At 39.6% G+C, this 13,975-nt stretch overlaps 1 protein-coding gene across 1 annotated transcript in view; it reads left to right on the top strand.

Annotated features, from left to right (window-relative positions):
- CYP2C282 (cytochrome P450 family 2 subfamily C member 282) overlaps nt 1-13,975 on the top strand; it is a 57,760-nt gene that overhangs the window by 25,930 nt on the left and 17,855 nt on the right. The window contains exon 5 of the mRNA XM_024985947.2: nt 13,173-13,349. Within this exon, the coding sequence (XP_024841715.1) occupies nt 13,173-13,349 (177 nt within the window). The remainder of the gene's footprint in view (nt 1-13,172; nt 13,350-13,975) is intronic.

Below are 13,975 nucleotides of genomic sequence, written 5' to 3'. Positions count from 1 at the left end.
TAATAAAAAATAGTGCAACAATTATAGCAAGGTATTTTTTTTGGAGAAATCTTTTCTCCTCTGATTTTTATGTGTATATATAGGATGGTATATGCATTGTATTTTTTATGTTAGTAAACTGTCAGAAAAAATTAATTACCTATGTTGTCGGACACAACCGAGCGACTTCACTTTCATGCATTGGAGAAGGAAATGGCAACCCACTCCAGTGTTCTTGCCTGGAGAATCCTAGGGATGGGGGAGCCTGGTGGGCTGCCGTCTATGGGGTCACACAGAGTTGGACACGACTGAAGTGACTTAGCAGTACTATAACTAACAACTAAAATTCCATGGATCATAGTGTTCTGATGTTTTACTTGGGAAGGACTCTAGAGAACAAATAGTCTATGTAACAGAAAGCTCACCTGAAAATACTGAGCGTATTTTCAAAGTAACCTAACCAAAAGAAGAATGAGTTAGATATAAAAACTAGATTTCTTGATTCTCTATCCAGTTTGATACAAGATAGCAGCTGAATAAATTTCTTCAGTACCTACCGAGGATATTAAGTCATGAAGATACTGTTTAAAAAGGTTTCTGTAAACTCTAGGACTGTGATGGCCTAATGAATAAGGGCAATGAGTACATTTCTGAAGATGTAAAATGCCTAAATAAAAGTAAGTTAGGTAATATAGGCATTTCCTTAATCTTTCTGGTATAGTTTCTTCATTTAAAAAATGGTATGATGTGAACAGACTTAAAAGGAGTTATTGACAGTAATACAATAATACTAGGAGACATTCAATAAAGGACAGAAATGGTATGGAACTGACAGAAGCAGAAGATATTAAAAAGAGGTGGCAAAAATACACAGAAGAACTGTATAAAAAAGATCTCCATGACCCAGTTAGTTATGATGGTATAATCACTCACCTAGAACCAGACATCCTGGAATGTGAAGTCAAGTTGGCCTTAGAAAGCATCACTACAAACAAAGGTAGTGGAGGTGATGGAATTCCAGTTGGGCTATTTCAAATCCTGAAAGATCATGCTGTGAAAGTGCTGCACTCAATATGCCAGCAAATTTAGAAAACCCAGCAGTGGCCACAGGACTGGAAAAGGTCAGTTTTCATTTCAATCCCAAATAAAGGCAATACCAAAGAATGCTCAAACTACTGCACATTTGCACTTATCTCACACACTAGTAAAGTTGCTCAAGTTCTCCCAGCCAGGCTTCAGCAATCGTGAACTGCAAACTTCCAGATGTTCAAGCTGGTTTTAGAAAAGGCAGAGGAACCAGAGATCAAATTGCCAACATCTGCTGGATCATCGAAAAAGCAAGAGGGTTCCAGAAAAACATCTATTTCTTTATTGTCTATGCTAAAGCCTTTGACTGTGTGGATCACAACAAACTGTGGAAAATTCTTCAAGAGATGGGAATACCAGACCACCTGACCTGCCTCTTGAGAAACCTGTATGCAGGTCAGGAAGCAACAGTTAGAACTAGACATGGAACAACAGACTGGTTCCAAATAGGGAAAGGAGTATGTCAAGGCTGTATGTTGTCCCCTGCTTATTTAACTTATATGAAGAGTACATCATGAGAAACGCTGGGCTGGAGGAAGCACAAGCTGGAATCAAGATTGCCGTGAGAAATAAAAATAACCTCATATATGCAGATGACACTACCCTTATGGCAGAAAGTGAAGAAGAACTAAAAAGCCTCTTGATGAAAGTGAAGGAGGAGAGTGAAAACATTGACTTAAACCTCAACATTCCGAAAACTAAGATCATGGCATCTGGTCCCATCACTTCATGGGAAATAGAGGGGGAAACAGTGGAAACAGTGTCATACTTTATTTTTCTGGGCTCGAAAGTCACTGCAGATGGTGACTGCAGCCGTGAAATTAAAAGACGCTTACTTCTTGGAAGGAAAGTTATGACCAACCTAGATAGCGTATTAAAAAGCAGAAACATTACTTTGCCAACAATGGTCCATCTAGTCAAGGCTATGGTTTTTCCAGTAGTCATGTATGGATGTGAGACTTGGAGTATCAAGAAAGCTGAGCACCGAAGAATTGATGCTTTTGAACTGTGGTGTTGGAGAAGACTCTTGAGAGTCCCTTGGACTGCAAGGAGATCCAACCAGTCCATCCTAAAGGAGATCAGGCCTGAGTGTTCATTGGTAGGAGTGATGTTAAAGCTGAAACTCCAATACTTTGGCCACCAGATATGAAGAGTGGACATATTTGAAAAGACCCTGATGCTGGGAATGAGGGCAGGAGGAGAAGGGGATGACAGAGGATGAGATGGTTGGATGGCATGACCGACTCAAAGGACATGAGTTTGGGTAGGCTCCGGGAATTGGTGTTGGACAGGGAGGCCTGGGGTGCTGCAGTTCATGGGGTGGCAAAGAGTCGGACAAGACTGAGTGACTGAAATGAACTGAACTGAAGAGACATTAACACATCAGTTACATAATGGACTGAACAGTTCAGTTCAGTCACTCAGTCGTGTCTGAGCCTTTGTGACCCCATGGACAGAACAGCCAAACTAAATAAGGAAACACTGGCCTTAAGCAACACATTAGATAAGATGTACTTGATAGATTTATATACAACATTCCATCCAATTGCCGCAGAATGCACCTTGTTTTCAAGTACACATGAGACATTTTCCAAGATATATCATATGATTTTACAAAACAAGTGTCAGTAAATTCAAGAAATTGAAATGATATTGAACATCTTTTTGACCACAATGGTATGAAACTACGAACCAGTTACAAGAAAAAAACTGGAAAAAACACAAACATATGGGAGCTTAATAAGATGCTGCTAAACAACAATAGGTCAAAGAGGAAATCAAAATACCTTGAGAGAAATGAAAATGGAAACACAACATTCCAAAATCTATGTGACTCACAAAAGCAGTTCTAAGAGGGAAGTTTGTAGTGAAACAGGTCTACCTTAGGAAACCAGATAAATGCGAAGTAAACAATCTAACATTACACATAAAACTAGAAAAAGAGTGGGCACTCTCTGTCCCCCTTCTGATGTCTATGTCAGAAGCTTTCTCTGTCCCTTTTCTTTCTTTAATAAAAGTGCTACACAAAAGCTCTTGAGTGATCAAGAATGGTCCCTGGTCCTGAAGCTAAATCTTCTTCAGATATCATCAATCTGACATCATTTACCATAAGCTATTATCTTGGGGGCTCATCCAGGATTTTCAGGACAAGGTAAGAACACTCAAGAGCTCTAGCCTCACTGCTTTCTCAGTATACACATTTTCTGCTTTACTTTACTAACGCTATGGTGTGCGTGTGTGAATGAATGACACGTTCTGTGCAAAGCAAGTGATGAGCCCTGCTCTGTGATTTCGAGGTGCCCCGTAATGACTTAAGGGAGCTCCAAAAAGGGGAGCCTTGTTGGGGTTTATACCGACCTGCCATTCAAGAGGCACTCAACGTCCCTGTGAGGGGAGCAGCCAGAAATGGGCAAAGGGTGTGGAGTGAGCTTTCCTTTCTCAGTCAGTTTTTTTCTGGTCTCTTTGACCATTCCGTAACTGCCTGGGGAATTAGAACTACTAACCTGATCTGTCAGATCATAGACTTTCAAGGGCATTGTGATTCATGCCATTACTATGTACTTTTACTTAAACCCCAAGTATGGAAGCGCCTAGCCTTGCTAGGAGGCAAAAGTTACAAGAGCTTCTTTGGGAGCAAGCCAGAGCTCTAACTCCAGGAATGTCTCTCAGGCTAGAGGTCACTCACTTGACTGCCTGCCTCAGGGCCCAGAGTCCTAAAAGTGAGTCTTTGTCATGGCTGTGCCTCCTATCTATGGGGATAAAGCACTGCTGGTGACTATGAGGTTTTTGAGGACATCAGTTGGGAATTGCAGGATCTGTTCAGATTGGAAGTGCAATGGGCTTCTTTCTTTGGTAGTGCTAGCTATTAGCAGACCAGAGAAAGCTCTCCAATGGCTTCTGTCTCAATTCCCTAGATATTCTTTTTATGGAATCTGTGGAAAGGAACTGGAAGGATTGGAACTAGAATCTTGAGGATAAAAATCACTTTTTTCCTCCCTGGCCAGCCCTCTACCACCTTTGCTATCACATATACTGGCGTGGTGACACTTAGAAGGGACATCTTGGTTGTTGCTCATCTCTTTATGTCTCACTGCTTCTACTGCTATCAGGACTGTACTCAGGAATGTACATGGGCACACGTAAGATGGATGCTTCCTCTAGTAGTCCTAGCTTGGGAAACATTCTGGGAAACTACTCTGGCAAATCCAACAAAGGTCTTGGTGGTAAGGAACTAGAAATCAATCTGGGATGTCATCAGGTCTACCGCTGGTGCATCTCCATGCCGCCTTGGTGGTAGAACTGGGAGGGATGAGTAAAATGCCTGCATCAGTAAGGAACAGACTAAGTCTGACCAGGGAAGGAAAGCTTCAGTGGAAAGTCTGTTTGCACACCCATCTAGAGGAGGGAGGGACGCCTCTGGTGGAAAGAAGCCATGGCCTTGGATGCTGCTTTTTTCTTTGTTAGAGATGGGAGCTAACAGTTCCAGAACAACTCCTTTAAAATGTATTTAAAAAACTTGGGACAAGTTTGATCCCCAGAGTTTAAAAAATACACGCCTGATCTTCTGTGATACTGAATGGCCACAGTATCCTTTGGAAAATGGGGAACACCGGCAGTTTAAAGGGACTCTCAATTATGATACTGCTTTACAACTAGACCAGTTCTGTAGAAAACAAAGGAAATGGGTAGAAGTGATATATGTGTTGCGCTTTATCTCTCTGCGAGACATGCCCAACTTATGTCCTAAGGGTGCAGATTTGAGTGTGAAGCCTTCAGCTGTCTCCTGTTTTCTTACTTTGCTCCTGTATCTGGGGCTCCCAACTGAACAGGCTGAGAATCAGGGTACCCTTCCAGGAGGGGCTGCCTCAGTCTCAGTAGAAATTCCAACAGTCCCAATTGTGGTCGAGGCCCTAGAAGATCCAAAAAGTACATAGAAGGCTTTATGGGACTAACTTTACTTTATGACTTTACTTGGAGAGATGTAATATATGTCTTGGGACAGGAGTTGACTCCTGATTCAAAAACTTGAATTTTGGGGGAAGCCACTACTTTTGGAGATGAATGGCTTGAAGGCAAGGGGCAAGAGGGAACATGAAATAGCCCTCCTTCCTACTGGGAGCCAAGCAGTTCTGATAACAGAGCCTCTTTGCTGGATGTATTCTTGAAGGACTCAAACTAGTGCAAAGACTTTAGACTATGCTAAGTTGACTGAGATAGAATAGGAAGAGAAGCAAACTCCTGGTAAATTCCTAGAATGACTACAGGGGGCTCTCTGCAAGTTTACTGATGTTGATCTCAAAATTACAGAGGGAGAAATGATCTTAAAAGATAGTTTTTTCACTCGATCAGCTCCAGGTATCTGCTGTAAGTTACAAAAACAGGCGTTTGGACCTAATCAGTCTTTAGAAAAACTTTTGCAGTGTCTCAGATGGTATTACGGTAGAGAATATGAGGAGGAAAATAAGAGGTAAAAAAGAACCAGGCAAAAGACTAAAGCCCCAGCATGGCTGTTAGATCCACTCTGAAACAGCCTGAGGAAAAATGCCCAGAAGGACCCAGGTGAAAAAGGGTGGACTTGTTATTACTGTGAGAAGAGCAGCATCTCAAGCGGGATTGCCCTCAGTCATCTAAGCCACCCCAGCTGCATGTCCAGTCTGTAAAGGACCGTACCAGAGAAGAGACTGCCCTCTGAGGTGTAGGCCCCAGGGATTGGACTCTTAAGACAATCAGGACTGTAGGTGCCTGGGGGTCCCCACACAAGCTCCCATCCTAATTACACCCGAGGAACCCTGGGTATTAATAACTGTGGGGGGCCAATCAGTCAATTTCTTTTGGACACTGGGGCAACTTTCTCTGTGCTCACTGAAGCCCCTGGTCCGCTTTCTTCCTGATCCACTTTCCTCCTGATCCACTACTATAATGGGACTGTCCATATGAGCCAGACGTTATTATTTTAGTTGTCCTTTATTCTGCAACTAGGACTCTGCTATTTTCTTGAGTTTCTAATCATGCCAGAGTCTCCTTCACCCCTCCTGGGGAGGGATATACTGAACAAGGTCCAGGCCTGTTTTCATGAATATGGACGCTGCTCTTTCTCTCCCATTAATTGAACAAAATATAATCCTAAATTGTGGGCTGATAGAAAAACTGAGGGTTGAACACAAAATGCTATTCCTGCTGTTATCAAGCTCAAAGATCCTCACCTATTTTCACATCAAAAGCAGTACCCACTAACTCCTGAGGTTAAGGAAGGGTTAAAATCCATCATTTTAAGATTTAAAGGAACAGAGGCTATTAATTCCCTATTAATTCCATGCAACACTCCTATTTTGGATGTAAAAATGTCAAGTGATAAATGGAGACTAATTCAAGATATACAAATAGTAAGTGCCTAATCCTTATACTTTATTGTCTGAAATTTCTAAATGAGCCAAATATGACTTTTAGACAATTTGAGAGGATTTGGGGGCATTACAGGCTACTGCCACATTTGGATTCCAGGTTATGGAGAACTTGCCTGGCCTTTAGATAAACTTATAACTGAAACTCAGCAGGCCCAAATCAACAAGCTGGTTAGGTTCCCAGAGACTTAAAAGGCTTTTAAGGCTCTCCAAACTGCTCTCTTGCACGCTTCTGTTTTGAGCTTGCCCACAGGATCAGAATTTAGTTTGCTCCTTAGTAAAAAAAAAAAAAGCCTATGGCCACATTCCTTAACGGTAATTCCTACTATTGTTTTGCTAATGTCTAAAGCTACTATTGATTTTGACTAATGGGCAAATATCTTACTGTACTGACTTCTCATGATGTGAGTGAGATCTTAAACTCTAAAGCTCAGAGCAACAATGGCTCTGTCTTTAAAAATGCTGTAACTCAAGGGGTGTTGAAAATTCTAGGAATAAAATATCACTTACACAGTTCCTGGAGACCCCATCTTCAGAAAAAGTTGAAAAGGCTAATGGCATTATTAACAGGCATCTGTGTAGACTAACTCAGGAACCACAAGACAGTTGGTTTAAATTCTACCCATAGCTTTAATGAGGGCTCGAATTGCCCCGAAAAAGGAAGGACTGTTCCCATTTGAATGTACCTATGGAACACCCTTCTTACACACAGACATTGTTATAGACACTGAAGCCTTAAAATTAACCATGTGACTCAGTTTTCAGCTCTACAACCTCCTCATCAATTGAAGGTTTCCCATGGTGGGTTTCTCCAAAAGGACTTTCTTCAAGTCTTCACCAACAACAATTGTATGTGATGCCTCTTCTTGATCTGATGACATCTAGCAATCCTAAGATGAACTGATGTAACTATGGACATAATGTACTTTTAATTTTGATTATGTTTTAGCTTGGTTTAATGACTATTTTGCCTTACATCTGTAACTGTATAACAGGGTTTGTTTCTAACTTTCTGAAAGCTTTTAGGTTACAAATGGTTGTCCAGGCTCCTACAAGTGCCAGAGCCTTCCCCAACTATTACTTGGGGCCCATGGATCAGAGACCCTCAATATGAGGGTTAGGAGAATATGTTGCCTCAACAGTTTAGGGATGACACCCCTCAACAGCAGGAAGTAATTATAGAATGAAAAGGATGCCCCTTTCCCTTGGCAACATAATTCTCCAAAAGAAAAGGAGGGGATGAGAGAGTCAATTCCTAGGTAGGTTGATAAGAAGTCTGGGATCCCTAAGGAGGAGAAAGGGATCTGGGCTCATGAAGCAGAGATAGGGTTCTGGAATTCTCAAGGAGGAGGAAAGGACAAATGTATTTTTTTCCCTCTACATTCTTTAGTCTTCGTCACAGAAAATGTTTTTTTCCTTAAGCCTGGTACTGATGATTACACACAAACAACTCATTTTAAACTGTGTACTAAAGATTATATAACAACAATACATCCTTCTTGAGGACAGTTTCTCCTTCGTGAAAAACTTGTGGCTAATCCTGTTATCTTAAAATGTAAATTATGGGAGTGGATCTAGTAAGATCTTTACAACCTTGAGACATTCTTTTGATTTATCATAACTAATTAAAAAATTATATAACTCCCTTGCTTAGACTAGCGAGGGGAGTACTCTCTGTCCCCCTTCCGATGTCTATGTCAGAAGCTTTCTCTGTCCCTTTTCTTACTTTAATAAAACTGCTACACACACACACACACACACACATCAAAAAACAAAACAACAACAAAGAAAAAAAAAACTAGAAAAAGAAGAACAAACAAAGCCCAAAGTTAGCAGAAGGAAGGAAATAATAAAGATCAGAGACTAAATAAACAATAGAGGCTAAAAGGGCAATAGAAAAGATTAGTGAACATAAAAGCTAGTTCTTTGAAAAGATAATCAGATTTGATAAACTCTAGCCAGACTCATCAGAAAAAAAGAAAGTGCAAATAAATAAAATCAGAAATGGAAGAGGCACATTACAATTGATATCACAGAATTTCAAAGAATCATGAGAGACTACAGTGACTAATCATACACCCATAAATTAAACACCTAGTGGGAAATGGATAAATTCATAGAAACACACATACCAAGATTGAATCAGGAAGAAACAGATAATCTGAAGATGGAACGCTAGTAGTGAAATAGAACCAGGAATCAAAACTCCGCAAAACCAAAAATCCTGGACCAGATGGCCTCACAAGTGAATTCTACCAAATATTTAAAAAAGAACTAATGCCTGGCCTTTCCAAACATGTCTAAAGGAACACTTTCAAACTTATTCTATGATGCATTACCCTTATACCCAAATTAGAAAAAAAAATTCAAAAGAAAAGAATAATTAAGGTCAATATTTTTGATGAGCCTAGCTGCAAAAATCCTCAACAGAATATTCAGTTCAGTTCAGTTGCTCAGTCATGTCCAACTCTTTCTGACCCCATGGACTGCAGCATGCCACGATTCCCTGTCCATCACCAATGCCTGGAGCTTGCTCAAACTCATGTCCATTGAGTTGGTGATGCTGCCATCCCACCATCTCATCCTCTGTCATCCCCTTCTCCTCCTGCCTTCAATCTTACCCAGCTTCAGGGTCTTTTCTAATGAGTCAGTTGTTCGCATCAGGTGACCAAAGTATTTGAGCCTCCACTTCAGCATCAGCCCTTCCAATGAATTTTCAGGACTGATTTCCTTTAGGATGGACTGGTTGGATCTCCTTGTAGTCCAAAGGACTCTCAAGAGTCTTCTCCAACACCACAATTCAAAAGCATCAGTTCTTTGGTGCTCATCTTTCTTTGCCAACTCTCACATCCATACATGACTACTGGAAAAATCACAGCTTTGACTGGACAGACCTTTGTTGGCCAAGTAATGTCACTGCTTTTTAATAATGCTGTGTAGGGGGTCATAGCTTTTTTTCCAAGGAGCAAGTGTCTTTTAATTTCATGGCTGCAGTCACCATCTGCAGTGATTTTGGAGCCCATGAAAACAAAGTCTGTCACTGTTTCCATTGCTTCCCCATCTATTCACTATGAAGTGATGGGAGTAGATGCCATGATCTTTGTTTTTTAAATGTTTGTTTTGAGATGCTTTTTCACTCTCCTCTTTCACATTCATCAAGAGGCTCTTTAGTTCTTCTTGGCTTTCTGCCATCAGGGTGGTGTCATCTGCATATCTGAGGTTATTAATATTTCTCCTGGCAATCTTGACTCCAGCTTGAGCTTCATCCAACTGGGAATTTCCCATGATGTACTCTGCATATAAGCTAAATAAGTAGTGGGACATACAGCCTTGATGTATTCCTTTCCCAATTTGGAACCAGTCTCTTGTTCCATGTCCAGTTCTAACTGTTGCTTCTTGACCTGCCTACAGGTTTCTCAGGAGACAGGTAAGGTGGTCTGGTATTCCCATCTGTTTCAGAATTTTCCACAGTTTGTGGTGATACACACAGTCAAAGGCTTTGGTGTAGTCAATGAAACAGAAGTAGATGTTTTTCTGGAATTCTCTTGCTTTTTCTATGATCCAACAGATGTTGGCAATTTGATCTCTGGTCCCTCTGCCTTTTCTAAATCCAGCTTGAACATCTGGAAGTTCGCAGTTCATGTACTGTCAAAGCCTGGCTTGGAAAACTTTGAGCATTACTTTGCTAGCATGTGAGAAGAGTGCAGTTGTATGGTAGTTTGAACATTCTTTGGCATCGCCTTTCTTGGGATTGGAATGAAAACTGACTTTTTCCAGTCCTGTGGCCACTGCAGAGTTTTCCAAATTTGCTGGTATGTTGAGTTTGGCACTTTAACAGCATCATCTTTTTGGATTTGAAATTGCTCAGCTGGAATTCCATCACTTCCACTAGTTTTATTTGTAGTGATGCTTCCTAAGGCCCATTTGACTTCACATTCCAGGATGTCTGGTTCTAGGTGAGTAATCATGTCATCGTGATTATCTGGGTCATTAAGATCTTTTTTGTATAGTTCTTCTGTGTATTCTTGCCACCTCTTATTCATATCTTCTGCTTTTGTTAGGTCCATACGATTTCTGTCCTTTATTGTGCCCATCTTTGCATGAAATTGAATTCAGTAATACATTATAACAATTATAATCTATGAATAAGCCAAATTTATTCTGGGGATGCAAAGCTGGTTCAGTGTCTGCAAATCCATCTATGTGATACATGGCATTAACAAATTAAAAATAAAAATCATATGATTTTTTTAAGTTATAAAAAAAAATGTTTTGACTGAATTCAACATCCATTTATGATAAAAACTCAGAGTGAATATAGAGGGAACACACTTAATTGTAATAAAGCCCCTACAGGAGAAGCTGTCATCATTCTCAATGGTGAAACCCTTAAAGTATTTCCTCTCAAATCAGGAACAACACAAGGATTCCCACTCTCTCCACTTTTATTCAGCATAGTACTGGAAGTTCCAGCCACACAAGCAAAGAAAAAGAAGCGTGGTACTGGCACAAAAGCAGACATAGATCAATGGAACTGAAGAGACAGCTTAGATACTTACCACACTTAGTAGGTAATTAATATACAACAAAAGAAGCTAGAATACAAAATGTAGAAAAGACACCCTCTTCAATCAATGGTATTGGGAAAACTGGACAGTTACATACAAAAGAATCAAACTGGATGCCTTTATCACACCACATATAAAATAAATTCAACATGGATTAAGGATTTAAATGTAAGAACCAGAACTATAAAAATTCTAGAAGTAATCATGGATGTGTGCTCTTTGACATTAGTCTTGTTGATATTTTTTTGGTTATGCATTGTTAGGCAAGGGAAACAAAAGCAAAAATAAAGGAATGTGACCTGATCAAATGTAAAAGCTTTTGCACAGTGAAGGTAACTATCAACAAAACAAAATGCCTGCCTGCTGAATAGAATATATTTGCAAATGATGCATCTGACAAGGAGTTAGTGTTCAAAATACACAAAGAACTCATACACTTCAATAACCAAAAGAAAACCCTAATTAAAAAATGGACAGGAGGTTCAAATAGATATTTTTCCAAAGAAGACAAAAGTTGGCCAATAGGCACATGGAAAGATGGTCAAAACACTAATTATCAGGAAAATACAAATAAAAACACTAAAGGGTTTTACCTCACACCAGTTAGAATGGCTATTATAAGAAAGAGAAGAAAACAAGTTTTGGGAGGATGTGGAAATAAGGGAACACATATGCACTGTTGGTAGGAATGTAAATTGAAATGGTCGCTATGGCAAACAGTATAGCTGCTAAGTCACTTCAGTCGTGTCCGACTCTGTGCGACCCCATAGATGACAGCCCACCAGGCTTCCCCATCCCTGGGATTCTCCAGGCAAGAACACTGGAGTGGGTTGCCATTTCCTTCTCCAATACATGAAAGTGAAAAGGGAAAGTGAAGTGGCTTAGTCGTGTCCAACTCCGTGCGACCCCATGGATTGCTGCCTACCAGGCTCCTCCATCCATGGGATTTTCCAGGCAAGAGCACTGGAGTGGGGTGCCATCGCCTTCTCCAGTGGCAAACAGTATAGAGGTTCCTCAAAAAGTTAAAAATAGAACTACTATATGATCTGGGACTTAACTCGGTAATTCTCTCTAGAAAACTTCTGGGTGTTTATCTGAAGAAAAGAAACTTATTCAAAAAGATATATGCACCCTTATGTTCATTGTAGCGTTGTTTACAAAAGGTAAGATATGAAAACCACCTAAGTGTCCACTGATAGACGAAAGCATAAAAAAGAAGTGGAATACACACACACACACAATGAAATATTACTTTGCCGTATAAAAGAATGAAATTGTGCCATTTATGACAGCATGGATAGTCCTAGAAGATATTATGCTAAGAGAAGAATGTCAGACAAAGACAAATATTATATAATTTACTTCATATTTAGAATTAAAACAATTTTAGAGCAAACAAAGTAAAACAGAAACAAATTCATAGATACAGAGAAGAAATTGGTGGTCCTCAGGGAGGAAGAAGTAAAAGGATGAATGAAATAGTAAAAGGGATTAAGAAATATAAACTTCAGATATAAATGTAATAAGTCACAAGGATATAATATACAGCATAAGGAATAGAGTCAATAACATTTCAATAACTGTATGATGACAGATGATTCCTAGGTTTATTATGGCAATCAATTTGTAATGCATGTAAATGGTGAATCACCATTTTGTACGCCTGAAACTAATATAATACGTGTCAACAGTTAATATATTTTCATAAAGATAAATGTAGAAAAAGTGTACGATCTCTGCACACCCTGTTTAGGTGACTCTCTGTAGACACGTGTGTAGTGTGAACTGGGATGAACACTGGAATCTACCTCTGTCACTAGTTTTGTGACTTAGACTGGTTGACTAACCTTTCCGAACCCCAGTGCCCTCATTTGGAAAGATGTGGTATGACCCTGAATTTCTTCAGAGTTGTGGTTATGAAAATAATTCGAATGGTTTTGAAATTAGTTGGTAATCTGTGCATACTGTCACTCAGGCCATTTTATCAGTTCCCTCTCCTTCAAATCCCAAATGGGTTTCAGTGCAAGGAGCATATCTTAGTCATCTTTATTTACTTATTTTATAGCAATATGTCTGCGCCATAATATGGGCTTGTAAATGTTTGCTGAATGAATTGACTGTTTCTTTTCTTTTTCAGCTCTACAATGCTTTCCCCTCTTTACTACATTATCTCCCAGGGAGTCATAACACATTATTTAAAAACATGACTGAGCAAAGAAAGTTTATTTTGGAGAAAATAAAGGAACACCAAGAATCCCTGGACCTCAATAATCCTCAAGACTTTATTGATTACTTCCTGATTAAAATGGAAAAGGTAAAATGGGATCCAGACTTGCTACTTCATCTTTGTAGGTGGAGTGATGTAATACATGGAATAGCTTTGTTCTTATCAGTGGAATTGGTTTATTAAAACAAATGCTCCTTCTTAAGGATATATTCATTGCTTGTGCAACCTATTGTTGTGCAAACCATACTGGATGTCTTGAATTATTTCTGCATTGTCACTGAAAATTGCTTGGAAGTGTTTATATTTACCATGTTAAAGCTGGTTCTTTATTTGAGAACAGATTGAAACACACACACACATTCAAGATAAGTGATAGATGGTATATTCTCTTTCATTAAATAAATTCCATGAATGGGTGATGTAAGAAATGAGAGAAGGCAGAAATGGATGGGAATCTAGAAAGGCTTACTCTTGGAAAGACAGTAGAAAACAGATGAAGTAGGTTTTGAGGATTAGCAGAGATGACAAAACTGGTTCAGGGAAAGATAAGTGCAGTGATGAAGTGTGTGGAATTTTTAAAGAGATTGTCTTGATAGAAACTGAGGAACTGTTGTGGGTTTAATGACTGATGAATTTGGGAATAGTGTTTCAGTTTGAGGATAGGTGGTTCTGAAGGCCTGAGTGAGAAATTCAGATATGATGAAATTGACAAT

This window comes from Bos taurus, chromosome 26 (genome assembly GCF_002263795.3).
Source record: "Bos taurus isolate L1 Dominette 01449 registration number 42190680 breed Hereford chromosome 26, ARS-UCD2.0, whole genome shotgun sequence".
Lineage (NCBI taxonomy): Eukaryota > Metazoa > Chordata > Mammalia > Artiodactyla > Bovidae > Bos > Bos taurus.
This window is presented reverse-complemented; position numbering and strand designations above follow the sequence as displayed.